Source organism: Megalopta genalis, chromosome 12, assembly GCF_051020955.1.
Source record: "Megalopta genalis isolate 19385.01 chromosome 12, iyMegGena1_principal, whole genome shotgun sequence".
Taxonomy (NCBI): Eukaryota; Metazoa; Arthropoda; class Insecta; order Hymenoptera; family Halictidae; genus Megalopta; species Megalopta genalis.
The window spans coordinates 8981739-8998502 of record NC_135024.1 but is presented as its reverse complement, the minus strand read 5'-3'; the positions used below and the strand labels follow the sequence as shown (position 1 = coordinate 8998502).

At 30.7% G+C, this 16764-nt stretch overlaps 2 protein-coding genes and 2 long non-coding RNA genes across 11 annotated transcripts; 2 read left to right on the top strand and 2 right to left on the bottom strand.

The window, feature by feature from the left end:
- Nucleotides 1-1392: 1392 nt before the first annotated feature.
- On the bottom strand, nt 1393-2469 carry LOC117220158 (uncharacterized). The gene is made up of 2 exons (XR_004490198.2): nt 2140-2469; nt 1393-2023 (listed from the first exon to the last, which is right to left on the bottom strand). It is a non-coding gene; the product is annotated as an uncharacterized LOC117220158 (long non-coding RNA).
- On the top strand, nt 1989-11704 carry wde (Fibronectin-III type domain-containing protein windei). 4 transcript variants are annotated; one of them, XM_033469865.2, is made up of 15 exons: nt 4567-4706; nt 5091-5426; nt 5567-5680; nt 6098-7429; nt 7861-8225; nt 8303-8563; nt 8642-8968; nt 9061-9211; nt 9334-9518; nt 9602-9691; nt 9788-9845; nt 9906-9979; nt 10061-10160; nt 10229-10398; nt 10478-11704. In XM_033469865.2, exons 2-15 carry the CDS (start codon nt 5165-5167, stop codon nt 10571-10573), a joined length of 3585 nt encoding a protein of 1194 aa, XP_033325756.1. In that variant the 5' UTR covers nt 4567-4706; nt 5091-5164; the 3' UTR covers nt 10574-11704. The 4 variants fall into 4 exon arrangements, with proteins under 4 accessions (XP_033325753.1, XP_033325756.1, XP_033325752.1 ...); XM_033469862.2 differs by lacking the exon at nt 4567-4706 and adding an exon at nt 1989-2106 and having other exon boundaries at nt 5567-7429; XM_033469861.2 differs by having other exon boundaries at nt 5567-7429.
- On the bottom strand, nt 2838-12594 carry LOC117220159 (uncharacterized). Its single transcript, XR_004490199.2, has 2 exons — nt 12456-12594; nt 2838-4591 (listed from the first exon to the last, which is right to left on the bottom strand). It is a non-coding gene; the product is annotated as an uncharacterized LOC117220159 (long non-coding RNA).
- Nucleotides 11828-16184, top strand: LOC117220156 (putative E3 ubiquitin-protein ligase RNF144A). 5 transcript variants are annotated; one of them, XM_033469867.2, is made up of 5 exons: nt 11828-12110; nt 13489-14058; nt 14128-14290; nt 14376-14698; nt 14792-16184. In XM_033469867.2, the coding sequence occupies exons 1-5, from the start codon at nt 12081-12083 to the stop codon at nt 15026-15028; spliced, it is 1323 nt and encodes a 440-aa protein (XP_033325758.1). In that variant the 5' UTR covers nt 11828-12080; the 3' UTR covers nt 15029-16184. The 5 variants fall into 5 exon arrangements, with proteins under 5 accessions (XP_033325758.1, XP_076381747.1, XP_033325761.1 ...); XM_076525632.1 differs by lacking the exon at nt 11828-12110 and adding an exon at nt 12541-12764; XM_033469870.2 differs by lacking the exon at nt 11828-12110 and adding an exon at nt 12542-13042.
- The last annotated feature ends 580 nt before the right edge of the window (nt 16185-16764 follow it).

Sequence of the window (16764 nt, the reverse complement as noted above, 5' to 3'; positions counted from 1 at the left end):
TTTTTAACACATTATGCTAAGACCATAAAGATAATTCCATTATACTTTATTGTTTCTACTAACATTGCTTTTTTGATTTTTTTAATTATGTAAATGTACATAAAAAAATGAATATTTTGAATATGTAAATTGTTTCGTATAAATTTATATAACAATAATGAAAAGATAATGTATATATTTCTGTTCATTTTGTTCAACATATTTACATTAGTGTTCATGTTTTAATAAGGCTGATTTTCAAAACGCTTTATGTATTTTCAATTGTAAATATTCAAAATATGAACATATGTACAATTATACGTTTAACAATAAGCAGGGAAGTGTCAATAATACTTCGTGAATATTTGGATATGGTATTTAGTTCTAAGCAATTTACGAAGATAATTCTTATCAACATAAGAAAGTAAGTTTTTATCCAAAGAAAAATATTATTCTATTAGTAAGTGGCTAAGAGCATAAATGTATTTTGTATTGTACTTGAATTATGAGCAATACAAATTGTATTGTACGTAATATATACTTACTACAATACATGTATGGACATGCAACGTAAGTATGTAAATAAGTACAATTCAGTGCATACATAGACGTATTGTAGGTGTCGCCATCTACAAGCACTTATCTCTTTTGACAGAATACACCCGTATTGTATTATAAAAAACTGTCAGAGATATGATCCATTTTTAAGTCAAACGTGTATACCCACGTATAGTAAGTATTTAATGTGTGTGTATGTATGCAATAAAAATGTTACATTCACGCGTAACCACATATATTTTATATATAAAAATATATACATCAATGGTTTTCAAATATACCTATTTTATACTCGTGGTATGTTCCACAGAAAAAGGTACTTTTTTACTGTAGGTTATATTACATTTATGCTCAAGCAAAATCCTTTTTTTTCTAACTATAATCTATTACTTTCAATCATTAAAGATGTATGTATGTTCATATACATATACTATCTTGAATGTGTTTTTAATACATGTAAACTTGTACGTATGTATGTATATATACATAAAATATCATGTAACATAATAGTTCACTGTATTCACAATGTCAACTTTAGACTTTACCTTATGTACACATAATACATATAATATATTAAATAATAAAAAAATGGAAATTGGAAAAATGGAAATGGCAATGAATATATTTATCTTATAATATTACACAAATAATATGTAATTTTAGTGAATCATATTTGTTTATATTCTATGTTGCTGGGACTTACAATGTAGCTTTTTCTATAAATGTTAGTTGCAAATATATATTTGCTGAACTATTAAGTATTATTTAATTTAAGTATTAGTGCTTTTTTATTTCTTATCCTTTTGTATATTATAATTTCTGGAAAATTATATTAAAAAATTATTTAACTTGTAATTTATCTGAATAAATAATTTTATTCCACATTTCAGAATATATTTTATATCTGAGTTTACAATGATAAACAGTAGATATTACCTTGTTGAAATTCTTGAGAGGTCAATTCTTACAAGGTCGTGTAATCATTATTTACGCCGATCACATAATAAAAATAATTCTTAATAGAACGAGAATACCTCTAAGTGCTCGATGAATACATTGACGATACCTAATTGTTATTGAGTTCACACCTTGTTGATATATTTACTAAAATAGTGTATTTTTGACTCTACACAGGAGTATTTTGCATATTACAGCTAATATTACAAGTTCTGAAGGTATTTTGCATCACGGCGCATGCGTTAATGAAATTTCTGAAGTGCGAACCACACTATCAATATAAGTCGATAATTCTTACCACTTTTCCTGAAATAATATTAATAATCGATAACTTAACGTACGATGTCTGTCTCGGAAGTGGTTGAATTCCAAAATTTGACCAGTCCAAATCAAAATTTGACCCTACCCGAATGACTCGTGTATGCTAACGCTAACGGTCACGAATAAAAGTGGCAACGTTGCTCTTCGCTTGTTTAGGTTGCGGTGTTGCAGATACTCGATGAACGGGTATCACAGTGTATCCTCGTTTCTGGCATTTATCACAAATATAACGTATTTTTGTAAGTCAAAGAACATGTGCGTCATTGATTGAAGACATTCTACATTATAACTGTACGTAAGTTCAGCAATTGTGTATATACTTACATGTCACGCTTTAGCAGTGAGGTCACTTTGTTTTACTTCTCTGAGTTACAGTAGGGTTCAAATAATTAAACAAGTTCGTTCTGAAACATTTGGCAAAGGTAATACCGAAATATTTTGCGTCAATCATTCGATAAATAAGGTTAATAATTTAAGATTTTCATTGTTTTGATCTAAAGATAACACTAGTCTGATGTTAGATATATAAAACGTGAATTAATGACGAAACAGCGAAAATAAGAAATCTGGTTACTGAGCGTAATTGACATGTCTGAAATTTTGGGCCCGAAGTCCCAAATGTATCGACCAAGGCCGTTACATAGATCATACTATATGTATACGAAAAGCTGCCATTTTATATAGCATACGTGCGCCATTTTGTTATCTCACAATACAAAATGAAAGCTAACTTAAAACATCACATTTACATTTATTTCATTCGACTTCCGACATAAAATAAAAATAAATATTATTTAGAAATATAAGCAAAATTTAAAAATTTATAAAGTAATTACCGGGCCTTATATAAAATTAAATTCGAATAATGCCCAATTAGTACAGCCAAGTTATAACAAAGCAAATATTTTGATCACTGTTCTTAGCAGTTAATGCTATTATTCATAATAAAGGGAAAAGTAAACATTTTGGATTTGTCGCAAAATCTACCATATGTTTGTCAGGTTAAATGAAAAAATAGTAGCTGTGAAAGATATAAATGATTTTTATTAACGAATTTATCTTAAACTGTTTCTAGAAATTACTACTTTTGCAATTGAAATGAAAATATATAATAGATAGTTTTTGAGCTTCGCAAGCAGTACATTCCGCATAAGCATAATTCACCGCGCATGTGTAAAACACTAACGGTGGAACGTTTGGATACGTAACACATACATACTATGGTCTTTGCTATAAATACATATACACATTCATACATACGTATGTTAATTGCATTATTGTTGCTCAGTTAGGTGTATAATCAAGTATTACATATTTCGAACAATGTAATATAATAAAGAAAGTCTAGTTAAATGCTTTTTGTGTTGTATTTTGGTAATAACAGCCAAATTAGGATTCTCATTTGGAAATAATGACTTGGACTTATGATTCTAAAATTTTATAACTGTATTAATTTGAACTACATAGCAAAATAATATTTTTTCGTAATTATAAATAAAACATACGTGGTATGATATACGATAAATTGATTGGTAGAATGAATTTTTTATATTATAAATTTTAAGTAATGAGTAGCATCGTAAGTTTTATGAGTCTCCCACTCAGTAAAGAAACGCGTTATATTACGATTGTGACGCATGTTGACCTTGCTAGTTGGCGCAGAAAGAAAAGGGGTGGGGTTACTTATCAAACGTTCAATATAAATACTTGCAACTTAGAAAATAATCTTTGAAAACATTTACTTCTACTTTTCGTGTACAATTTGTTTAGAAAACAATTATTAACATTTAAATATTACATTAAGTAATAGATAAAAATTTTCGAAATTCTTGCACAATAAAGGAAAAATACACTCTTACAAAAAGGTATTTGATAATGCAAACGGAACTTGTATTAACTTTTGCATCCCATTCTTTGTTGTAACTAAGAAAAACAAATGGACAGTAGAACTGTTAATAGTGAGAAAAAAGTATTCATATTTTTACTGTACTGCAAATAATATTAGCAGTGTGAAGTATTAAGTAGTGGAAGGAAAGAACAGAAGTGGGGGAAACAGTAAGTGTGACCTTTTTGTGATTTCAAGTATCGAATCAGTATAGAAGTAAAAGATAAGATTATTATTCAAAGCTTTATTGCTGACGCGAGCGTTTCTAACATGAGGACATTATATATCCGAATTTATTTACTTTAATTTATTGGAAATTAGTTTAGCTGGGGCAAATCATGACGCCATATTGGACAACGTCGTGTGCAATCGTTGATTTTCGTGAGGACGCATGTCGGGGCCTACGTTCGGCTGTACTCGTTCAATAGACTAGTCTACCGAGAATCCCGCCTTTCTGAACATAAGTTTTCATAGTAGAAATTGTATTCATTTTACTGTCATTTAATGTGGTTGTTCATTGAAACTATTTGTGTTGTGCATATACATATTGGATTTCACATTCATTTGTTTTTTTATCAAAAATTTTGACTTTTTATATGTTGGTAATACGACATACGAATTGTACATTTACTGTATTATATATATCTTTTCAGTATACTATAAATGAAAAACCGACGTTAATTCTTATCTATTAAATAATAATATCGACATCCATTGATTCGGACAATGGAGTACACGTGTTACTTGATACAGTAACTGTCGTTAGATATACAACTTCAGTCCGCCATTTTTGTTAGTTGAGTACTTATGGGCCAGGGACGACTCATGTTGGCGCGTCATCGAGGGGCCCAAATTGTATTATCTTCATCTACGTTAAAAGAAAAGTTGACTCTGTAACATAGATCGTAACGAAAATTGTATCTAACACAACGTAACAATTTTGTACGTGAGTGATATAGTTAACAAAGTTATGACACCGAGTGGGCTACATCGATTTGGAGGATCTGTAGGTTTACAATTTTTAGCGCCTTTGTTTCCACAGTGAATGTTTACTTCTTAAACGAGAGAGTGTGCCTTTCTTTCGCGCGATCATTTATTCGAAAATACTCAAAACTTATTATAATTTATCAAAACATAGAATTGTAATAAATTTTTATAACATCAATTAGTTTAAAAATATTAATTTTATTTTTAATTTTTTGTATCAAACAATGTTGTACAAAATATGATTTGTAATCTCACAACTATGTATAATTAATTAATCAATTAAAAAATTAAACAAAGACATTTTGTGTTGCCATATTTACTAAATCTGAAATTAGTATACTTGACTATTTAAATACACAGTATTTTCAAATAAAAGTATCTCATACATAGTGATCACTTACAGATTAAAAGATATTAATTTTTGGAGATAAATGGGTGACCTGTGACACTGTCTTGCATATCTTACCTTTTTTTACAATGGAGGCTTTAAGAAGCAAGTCTGTACATAGTACTGACTCTATACGTTCATTGTCTTGTATCAATGCGCATCATATTGATGAATTATCAAAAGAAAAAGAAGATGAATTATTATATGGAGGCGATGATGGCGATGAAGAGGATGCACTTTCAGATGATAGTATGCGTTTAAGATTATCTGATGATGATGAGGCTGAGCCAGATGATATTTTGACATCTGTCTTAGACGATAAAGAACATAAGCCAAAAAATATAAAAATAGGTAAGCTACCTACTTTGAATATTCATATAAAACACATTATCATTATTATATAACATTGTATCTCCAAGGTCATTCACTGTCTCATCACATATAATTTTTAAAATAAAAAGTACATTTATTTTTGAAAACTTGGATTGCAGACGTGACATGTGGAGGGAATGAAGATGTGCAAGATTCACCTGTTCCTGAAAAAAATGAAATGAAGAGTGACACAACTCCTTCGAGGGAAAGAAAGGAAGAGGAACATTGTTCAGGTAATGTTTCCATGGGTGACAAAGTATTAACACATCATGCAAAGGATACCAAAAGAAATCTAAATGGATTGATGAGGCCACAAATGATTAATGTCATGCCTCGCTATCCATGGCCAAATTATGAGTTTCAAGGGAGGTTTGCAAGTACCCCTTACAGTCGGTTTCCCTATGTCAATCGTTTCCCTTATGTCAGGCATCGGTATTTGGCACCTAGAGGACAATTTAGAAATCCATACAATTACAATACTAGATTTCACAATGCATTCGTTCCTTTTGAAAAAGGAAGAGGCAATGGAATGTTTAATTCATATACCAACTTTATATATCATAGAGAACAAACAAGAACTTTCAAACCTTCTCCTACGAAGAGATTTAATGCTCAAAGTGATGTTGACCAAAATGTTATGTCCCCTCCAGATGCAAACTTATCTTCAAGAACTGTAGCTGACACCAGCATCAAGGATGAAAACTGTGCTAATAAGAATGAAATTGAAAAATATAATGACTTAGTTAGTAAAACTCCAATCAGTAGTGAACAGAATAACGATGATTTATTGACCTACGATTTTTCGAAAGATATTAGCCTCGAAGATTTAGAAAAAGATGTTACTGATATCAATCGTGTTAATGACCCTTTGGGATTGGAGAATGAAACGAAATCTGTGCAAGAGAATTCGGCAATGCCGTCTAATAATAAGGAATGTAAAAATAATACGTTTATTGATATCAATACTACAAATGAGTCCTCTAATGGCGTAATTACATGTCCTTCACAAAAATCCCAGCATGAAAATAAAGAAGGTGTTAAAGAGGAAGAGAATATTGATACAGGTAATGCTCAGTTTGATTGTAATGGTTCACAGGATTCTAGTAATTTTAATACGCTGGCAACATTATTAACCGAAAATCGCAAAAATTTGTCCAATAACGAAGATGTAGAGTTCATTGAACTGAATGACGAAAATAATAAAAAAGATAATGCCATTGTCAATAAAAAAGTCAGTTTAGGTTCGAGTGAAAAAAAGGTAGTTGGGGATTGTGGACTCACTTCGACTCAACATTGTATAGAAATTACTGAGATGATAGAGGTAATCGAGCATGATGCACACAAGGGAAGTACAGTAAATAATGCATTAGCAGTAACTAAAAAAGTGGAAAGTCATAAAAAGGAAATCTTAACCGATAAGGACGATGTATTTGTGCAAGATGCACAATCAAATACAATTGTTGAAACTCATACCCCCAAGACAAATGATATTATATTAAATGATCAAAAGAATAGAGAAGGTAGTAAGGAAACCGAAGTAAAACAAAATAATACGATATTTGAGCCATTTATTAATGGTGAAAAATGTGATAAAGCCCGATTAAATGATAGTGATAATAGTACAAATACTTCTAAATTACTCCAATTACTTGTTTCTGATGATCATCCAATTAGTACTAAGCTTCAGGAACGAAATAATACTGTCACCAAGGAAAATGTAAAATCTGTAAAAAACGAAAGCCCTATAGTAAATTCTTCAGTACATACTGAAAAGATGGTATCCATATTGGATGAAAATAATGTACCTAGCGTTGAATCGCAAAACGATTTGTTAGGTCTTACTAATAAAGTAATGGATAATGATGTTAATGAGAAAAAAGTTGAAGTTCCAGTCAATCCAGTAAATCCTCAAAGAAGGAGAAGACGAACAAAAAAAATGATCGCGGCAGCACAAGAAGCTGTTTCGGAAGAAGATAAGCAAGGTATGACATGCTTTACGTTGTTGGAATAACCATCTGTGGAATTCAGATTTCTTATACATATACTGCTTACTCTCTCTTACGTTTTCCTTTCTTTCTATATTTTATAATTATATCTTATGTAATTATACATAGCATATATCTTTAGTAATGATAATTAAGTGTTCTTTACTATTAATAACGTTTGAATATATTTTTAAACAACTATATTTAACAAAATCTTTCATACACATTTTTTTTGTTCTCACTCCTTCATCTTGGTACATTATATTTACGAGTTCAAACCAACAATTAAATTGCATGTCTGATAATGGTCAAAAAGTGTAATTCACTTTTTTGTATAATACATTATATTCTTCATCTATGCAGGCTTATATTAATTTATTTAATACTCTTATTAATGATGCATTTGTTATTATGGCATCTTGTTACAGTTAGGGAGAGTGGAAGGCAAAAGAGAAAAACTGCCAAGAATGCAGAAGAAATCATACGAAAGAAATTTTTAAATCACGACAGTGATTTGGAGTCTAGCGATAGTTCAGAAAAATTTGTAATTGTTAATCATAAGGTAAATGAAGATGTACGATCTCTATCTCCACCGTCTTTAAAACGTAACTGTTCCGATCTGGATAATATAACGATGAACGGTAGTATCAAGAAAATCAAAGTAAATACAGACTCATTATCTGACGAATTATCTTCGAAAGAGAATGATTCCGATAGCATTAAACAACTCGATTATGTTAACAAATTTTTCCAAAGAGATCTGAAGGAGAAATTGCCGAAATTGAAACAAGAAGTACGTTAAAAATAGTTGAATCTCAGAGATACTAATATTATTCTAATACATTCTAATATATTAATCAATTCTTTAAGGAATTAGAAGATCTTCTAATACAGAAAATAGTTGAAACAATCACAATGCGTGGAGAAATTGGTAAATTAAGGGAACAGGCACGTATATCGGAAAGAAATCAGGAGGTAACACGTGCAAAGTGTCAACAATTGACCAAACAGATCAAGGATTTTGAAATGGTCCTAAGTCGTAACGCTGCGGATCGACGTGCTAATAATGATAAACCTGTTCCGCCGATTAAAATTAATAGATCCGTCGGGTTACAAGTTAATTTTATAACGGTACATATACATATATAAAAATTAATTTTACACGATGTGTTATTATTCCTAGATGTTATTACTATTATTTCTGTATAGGACCACGGAATGCAATGTTTGCGGCAAATGCAACCGAACGCTAATATAAAATCGGCAAACATTTCGAGTAACAGTAATACCACATTAAATACCCCTAGTACTGATACTAATAATTCAGCCAGTCCAAGGAGAGGAATCAAGATAAGACCACCTAGGCGAATTGAAACAGTAGCAGCTCAAAATGTCGTAGTCTCCCAAAGCCACACTCAATCTCCAAACATTGTGCCTACTATAACACCTGCAGCATTAGTTGTAGCCAAACCTGTGGAGGCACAGCATCCTTTACAATTACCTAATCAGTCTAACGTTCAACAAATTATGTCCAATGTAAGCATCTACAATCTTTTGTTGTATCTGTTCATTTCATTTCACTTATTTTATCATATGCGTGTATATATGTGTGTGTGTACTTAATGCAGTCACCATTACCACCACAACAACCACAACAAACTATAGTTCTAAATGGGAAATTCACGAACCAACTGAGTCGTCAGAATACCACAGTGAATATTGCAAAACCGAGAGCAAATGATTTGATAGACCTTACGGACGAAGAAGAAAAAAGTAAAGGTATAAGAAATATTACTAAATTAACCATATTATACGTAGTAAAATGAGTTAAACTATTATATATATATAATACTGTTTTATAGTGTACGTGATAATTTTAGGAAAAACTTTATAATTTACAGGTACTACCAGTGTACCGATAGTTACAACTACGATAACAGATCAACAAATCAATTTAGCACAAAAAGCACAACCCTGTTTCCAAAGGGTAATTCAAACCATACCTGGAAATGTAGCTATAACGAATCAACCTCCTAGTATAAGAGTAGTACAACCTGCTAGCCAACCGACACCCACTGCCTTAGTAGTACGTAAAAAATAATATATGGTTAATGGTAATTGTGAACATGTAAATACGATGAACATTTGCATATATTTATTTTTTTATAGAATAATATGAGTGCCCCTCGATTAGCATATGTAATGCAAAGTGGTGTGGGCCCAACAAGGCTGTTACAAATAGCACCGAATTCCGCAACGGTAAAATGAATTAAATATTTTTTTCTGTAAACAAATTAAAAATTTTCATCGTGTAAAATAGTTTTGTAATCGCATAACAAGATTTTGTATCTCTAGATACGGCCCGTAACTTCGTGTAATAGAACTTCGTTTCCAACTTTAACATACAAAACTGGTATGTAAATGATATTATATAACAATATAAATAATGATTTTAATTGTACCTTACTTATAGGAATATCAACTGTAGCAAATGGAACAGTCAGAGTACTGACTACTTCAGCTCCATCAAATATACAATTGAACAAGGTATTGTACTTTTTAGTGCAAGAAAAGATTTTATTTTATTTATAAGAATAAATTTATTACGTCCATTCCGACATGTTGCAGCATCCTGCTCCGTTACCAGACACACGAAATCATGCTATAAATCCTTTATGGAAACTTCCTCCACCAGCTCCGTCATTAAAGATTTCTAAGGTTGCTAATGGTACGTAACAATAATTAAGTATCGATAAAAGAAGACTGAGAAACATAAAATTCATTTTGATCACGTAGGTATCGTACTGTCTTGGAATATGAATTTATCTGACAAGTATGCAGATATTGTTAGTTATCAATTATATGCGTACCAAGAAGTTGCCGGTATTCCTCCTAGTACATCGTCATGGAAAAAAGTCGGAGATGTTCGTGCTTTACCATTGCCCATGGCGTGCACACTTACGCAAGTAATTCAAAAATTTGTTACTTTACAGTTACTATAATTACAATATTGGCAATTTTCATATCTAACATTTATCTTCACAGTTTTCCGAAGGCAATAATTATTACTTCGCAGTTCGAGCAGTTGACACACATTCCCGAAAAGGACAATATAGTACACCTGGCAATATTTCTTTATAAAATATATGATCAACATTAAGTTATTTTTTTCCATCTTACTTTTAACGCACAGTTATAATATAACAAGTCATGACTCATATAACAACAAATTCTATACAGTCTTAAATTATAGTTTAATTCGATCATGTATCATTTAATTCGATCTAGTACATGTAAGATACATTTAATGAAAAATTTGAGACGTATTTGTAATTTAGAAGTGTGCTGTATAGAATACGCATACAAATGAATTTGTTGTTTAATAGTAAGTATTTGTTTAATTATAAGTGATTACTGTTTTACAATTACTAGTAATTACGATTGCGAATGTAGCTAAACATATTTTTCTTGCTCCTTTTTATACACCTTTAATTTATAAATTCAAAAAAATATAAAAATATTACTTGTGACAATGTATATAGTTCATCATTCTGTTTTTTGCTTATAAAATTGCAATATACGAATTTTTATAAAATTTTCGTGCCATGATTCATGAAGTATTATTCACGTGTCATCCAGTAGTATACAATAATTAAGTATAAAAATGAATGTTTAAAATTTCGTGTATTCAAAAATGATATATCCATATAAAAAAAAATAACGAATGACAGTAAAGTGCTGGCAAAATCTATGTCTGTACAAAAGTACATAAAATATTCTAGTCAACAAGAATTTCTTTAGCAATTATTTTGACATTCTCACAACTTGTAAAGACTGCTACAATTAAAGACAAGTACGGAATTGCTGAAAAGTCTGATACTGATATTATTCACTAAAGTGTTCATAAAGTTGCTTCCTTACTTTACATACGAATAATGCCTATTTTCACTTTTTCACTAACTTTAATTTACTCCCATTGTTACTTTTTAGACGAGTCTCGCTGATACATAATTTGCTCAATTTTTGATACATTTGTAATAAATTTTAAGTGTTGAATGATAATATACACTATGCAGATTTCGACTATATGAAAGGAAAGCAGGCAATGAATTAGTGTGATTGTACATATTAAAATTATATATTCTGATCTTTAACATCTGTAACCAGAATATATACGATCTGTAGTGTAATTGTCTAATACATTTAAGTTACACTCATAATTTTTGTGTGATAAAGATGTATAATAAAGTGATTGTTCATTTTTTAGATAAATTTTTAATGGAAAACAAATCCTAACGTAATTTTTACGTTTTAGTTTAAAAATAAGTTTTTATTTGAATAATGCAGTTTTACGATTTATCAAGATTTTAATAAAAATAATCGGGTGTAGATTTTATTAATGTGGCATTTACTTTTACAATTCTAAAATTAAAATTCATGATTATTATCAATTAATATTTAACAATAAATAAAAGAACGACACAAATATTTGGTACCCATTTAAGCAGATTGAAATTAAATTTCCCGCTCTTTTATGCATATTGTAACTGCAGTAACAGGAATGTCGAATTCTGTGAATGTGAATTGTGCATACGTAATATGCATGTGAAGTTTTCATTTTGATTTCGTTATTAATTTAAAGATTGTAATGTGTATAGCAAGCACGAAACATGAATCGGTGAGAAATTTTACACTGTCTTCAGTTTCTCTAAACGCCTAAACTAAACGAGTAATACATATATAAATCTTTGATCATTTGCACAAGCCTTCTACATACCTACAATTCAGAGACTCTTAAAGCGATAGCTGTTGTTAGCTGAGCTGAAATATCGGTTATACATATTGCTAAATTTATGGAACGCATCACAACAATATTGAATATTTAAACAGAAAACTACATATGTATTATAAACAAGTAATAAAATGTTTTTAAACCTGACACCTACTCACGTATAATTAATCGAAATTATACGAACAAGAAAATAACCAACGTATAAAAGATTTTAACAAATTCTTTACTTACTGTCGCCATTATTAATAAAACACAAGACATAACTAGAAACGTATTAAAAATTTTTAAACGTTCGAATTTTTAATCCGTGAGAATTTATAATTTCATGTGTAATAGATTGTCACTGGTTTGGCTCTATCCTGTGTTCTCCATACGCGTTAAGTGAGTCACAAGGATACGTGTATATTATGTCAAACACAAAACAAATACGATTTCTTTAAAGATATCACCGTGCAGACGTAGAATGATAATCTTTTCTTCAGATACTCTGCGAAAAAGTGTGAAGCAAGTGGGGGCGGAAGTAGTTAGTCGGTAATTTGTGTATGTACACTGTTTGCTGCACTTTGTGACATGACATAGGACACGAATAGTCCGTGAAATTAGAAAAAAAGGCATAAAATCGAAGCGCATCCCGACGGAATGATGTTCGAATTGTCAATAGATACGCATTCTTTTGGATAATGAGTATGTGTGACATATTACGTAGCAATTTTCTTACTTTCGCGACATATCTTGGATTGACAAGCACAACATAAATATTGCTCGAGGACAAGGATATTTTTCAGTTATTTCGTTACCGATTAACAAACCGTTTTGAGGTACATATATGTTCGTAGATTGTTCGCTATTATTTCGATTCTTCGGTCGACTATTGGAAAAGCATACATTTTTCAACATTAAATAAAGAACTTCGTGTGTCAACAGATTCGTATTGAAATGCAAATATTTTGTGAACGTTGTGTCGTAACTGTTTAATAGAAATCGATATCGTTTCTAATCACCTTGAGTCTTGAAATTACACGAGGAAGAATATTGTAAGAATAATGAAAAAAAGAACAAAATTCAGCAAATATTGTGAAGCTATTCCATAATGAACAAATTCAAATGTGCAGTGGCATATAATTTTGTGGGTGTGACATATCCAGTTTTCTTGATTTGTCTATGTCACTTGTTACATGGCGTACACAGTTGCAAACTGTTTACAAAAAACCAATAAGCACAGCTTTTATCTGCAACTGTTGGTGAAATTTTGATTGATAATTAGGGGATGCCCAGCCTACATTCGCTCGTCGTTCGACGAGCTCCACTAATGGATATGGGTACTGCTACCAGCTCTGTGACAACTGTAAACCCTTCTACCAAAATTGCTACCAATCAGAAGAAGGTTGAAAAGTCCAATAAACTAACTGGAGTCAGGTTACCTTTATTACGCAAAGAAGCAAGCGTTGTCAATCTTTCCCTGACAGAAAGGACAACATTGGGAAAGGGGGTAGATGCACCATTACTTAGACCTGAGAGTAGCGCAAGTTTGGAAGCTCGTGGTAGCAGCTGGTTGAGCTTAGGTCCAGGTGTATTGAGAAAATGCGAAACTGCAGTAGGTTTGAGCACTTCTGCTTTGGAGGGCAGACCTATAAATCGCAGTCGAGTATGTTCTCGCTGCTCCAGCTTGTTGTCGCTGGCTTCCAGTTCACGTTACAGTTTGGCTGCAGGCAATTTCGTTCCTGCAGGCTCTCAACAAGTGCTAGGACGTCTTTTTTGTAAATTATGTCTTGTTGAAACTTCTCTTTCTAAAACATTTAAAATAGAAGGCTGTGGTTGTTCCTATTGTAAAGATGTAAGTATTATTCTCCTCCTATTGGAAAATTGTTCAAAAGAATATATTGCATACATTATTATGGTTTAGTGTATGAAAGCATATGTTGAGTTTGAAATTGAAGAGGGTGCATACGAAATTAGTTGTCCTGATGCACAGTGCGAGCATGGAGCAATACTTTCTGTAAAAGAAATAGCAAGTCTTGTTAGTGCTGAACTTATGGAAAAACATCATAAGTTCCGATTGAATAGAGGTAAGTGATATTAATTTTATAAGTTGTAATTTATTGGTGCATAAGTTTAGATATAACAATTTAATTATTTTTATGTGTTATATAGATGTGTCTATGGATAAAGCACGTGCCTGGTGTCCACGTGCTGGTTGTGAAACAATATGTCCGATAAATGCTCCTGGCTCAAATGGAACTGTTATTGGACCTGTTCATTGTCCTAATTGCTCTATAGACTTTTGTTCTATATGTAGAGAGTCTTGGCACAGTGGTCCTTGTTCTGATCTTTCATTAGGTATACCATTTGATGGTGACCATATCAAATGCTGTCCCATGTGTTCTGTACCTATTGAAAAGGATGAAGGATGTGCTCAAATGATGTGCAAGAGGTGTAAACATGTTTTTTGCTGGTATTGTTTAGCTTCTTTAGATGTAAGTATGATTATTTATAATACTAAGAATGATAGTGATATTAACTATTCTTTCTGTAAATGATTCAATTTTATAATTATGTGAATACAACAGGATGACTTTTTATTGCGACATTACGACAAAGGACCATGTAAAAATAAATTGGGTCATTCGCGTGCGTCGGTCATTTGGCACAGAACACAAGTCATTGGAATTTTTGCTGGATTTGGGTTACTCTTGCTTGTTGCATCGCCGTTACTTTTATTGGCTGCGCCTTGTATTGTCTGTTGTAAATGTCGTGTTTGTGGTTCTTCTAGACTTGAACAGGAGGAAGGTGATACTGCAACATAGGGACTCTAAAAGTTTTTCAATATCTCCTGTTGTTTCTCTTCAGTATGATAAACAATTAAATTATATTACTCAAAATGTGGATGTGATCGGCGACTTATATAGATATACATTGAATCGAAAAATTCTATAATATATATCTTAATGTCGAATACGTTTTTACTTTTGTGAGAGGGGTTTACATTCTTTTTTTGTACTATCTATGGATGTTACGTTTTTTTTTATCAAAGGGTACTTCGACTGTGTTGACTTTGAGTTTACAGAAATATTTTCACGTAGGTGTATATATTTATAGTGTGATTATTGTTAAGTAAGAAACTTACAAAGTTTACTGAAAGCTACTTAATACTTCATTGTTTCTCAATAGTTGTTGAGGTAGATTTTTTGAAAGGCAATGATGATCTTTTAGTTATATCAGGCATTACTAACATTTTTATATTTAAACATGTCCAATTAACTGAATCGTAAATGTTCATGAATTTTGCGTACGACATTCCAGAGAATTATATTTACACTAAACGTACTGCCACATCCAAAAATGATTTTTTTACTGAATAGTTTTTTTTATACTTGCATGATTTGCTTTCAACATACTTGTATGGAAATTATTATACTCAACCATTATTTTCATGTACTTTTAATGTTCTTTTGTTCTATGTCTAATTGCAAATACGGGAGTACAGGCATACACGAATAACTAACAATGTATATCTATATGTATGTCTATTCTGAAACTTTAAGGCAAAAACACAACTTCAACGAAAAATTATTAGCTATTGGTTGCATAGCACAACTTGTTCGTAACGTTTTCTTTGTAAGTGCTTCTTCTATTACATTGCAGAATTAATTACATGTATATTACATGTACATTATTATAGACAAGTATGAATAATAGAGTAGAATGTAAGTTCTACGGTATCTGCAAAAAAATGTAAAATCTAGAATACTTGTAAATTTCATTCTTGATAGATATTTAATATATTTACTATTAATTATATACTTATTATAAATACCATTTCTTAATTTAAAAGAACATTATTCTGTACATGTTGTAATGCTATCGAAATTCAACTTTTCGAATTCGTAATAGGCGTAGACCAAGAATAGCGATGAGCAGTATGTTATAATGTATAATGAATAAAATTACATAATTACGAAATATACTGCAAATCATTTTTTGATAATAATCATACGCTATATTAAATTAAGTATATGTTTCTATTCGAAACTGAGAAAAATATAGACTTCATATGAACTTAAACCATGTTTGATGTTATGGTACAAAAATATTTTTTCGTTGATCGTATACATATACACAAAAATATAATTATCTAATCAAGATAAATAAATAGTTTACTCAAAATAAACAGGAAATGGAAAATCAAATAAATGATGTCTAAATTATGTATTATCCAGGACAATTATGTGTAAATAACTGCTCAGTATATAAATATATACATATATATACACATAAATTTTAGACTGTCATGTAAAGTGTATATATAAATACTTGTAATTGTTTGATGCAATTCACGTAAAGAAGTCATTTTAATGTGTAATTAAATAACGTAAAAAATATATGAGGATTAAAATTATACTAGAAAATTAAGATAGCAAGTCATTTGCTATTGTCCTAGTTTATGCTATCGTAAAATTAGCAAATAGATCAAGTAATTAATGTTACAAGAATTCTATTGCATAATTTTCACTATAATATGTTCTATAATCTTTATCAAAAT

Excerpts from the sequence above, each read along its gene's own strand:
- wde (XM_033469862.2), top strand. The coding sequence starts at position 5,165 with ATGGAGGCTTTAAGAAGCAAGTCTGTACATAGTACTGACTCTATACGT. Across the intron at positions 9,212-9,333 it reads CGAAGAAGAAAAAAGTAAAG|GTACTACCAGTGTACCGATA; the intron begins GTATAAGAAATA and ends TATAATTTACAG. Across the intron at positions 9,846-9,905 it reads AACTTTAACATACAAAACTG|GAATATCAACTGTAGCAAAT; the intron begins GTATGTAAATGA and ends CCTTACTTATAG.
- LOC117220156 (XM_033469867.2), top strand. The coding sequence starts at position 12,081 with ATGTGTATAGCAAGCACGAAACATGAATCG. Across the intron at positions 14,059-14,127 it reads GTTGTTCCTATTGTAAAGAT|TGTATGAAAGCATATGTTGA; the intron begins GTAAGTATTATT and ends ATTATGGTTTAG. Across the intron at positions 14,699-14,791 it reads ATTGTTTAGCTTCTTTAGAT|GATGACTTTTTATTGCGACA; the intron begins GTAAGTATGATT and ends TGAATACAACAG.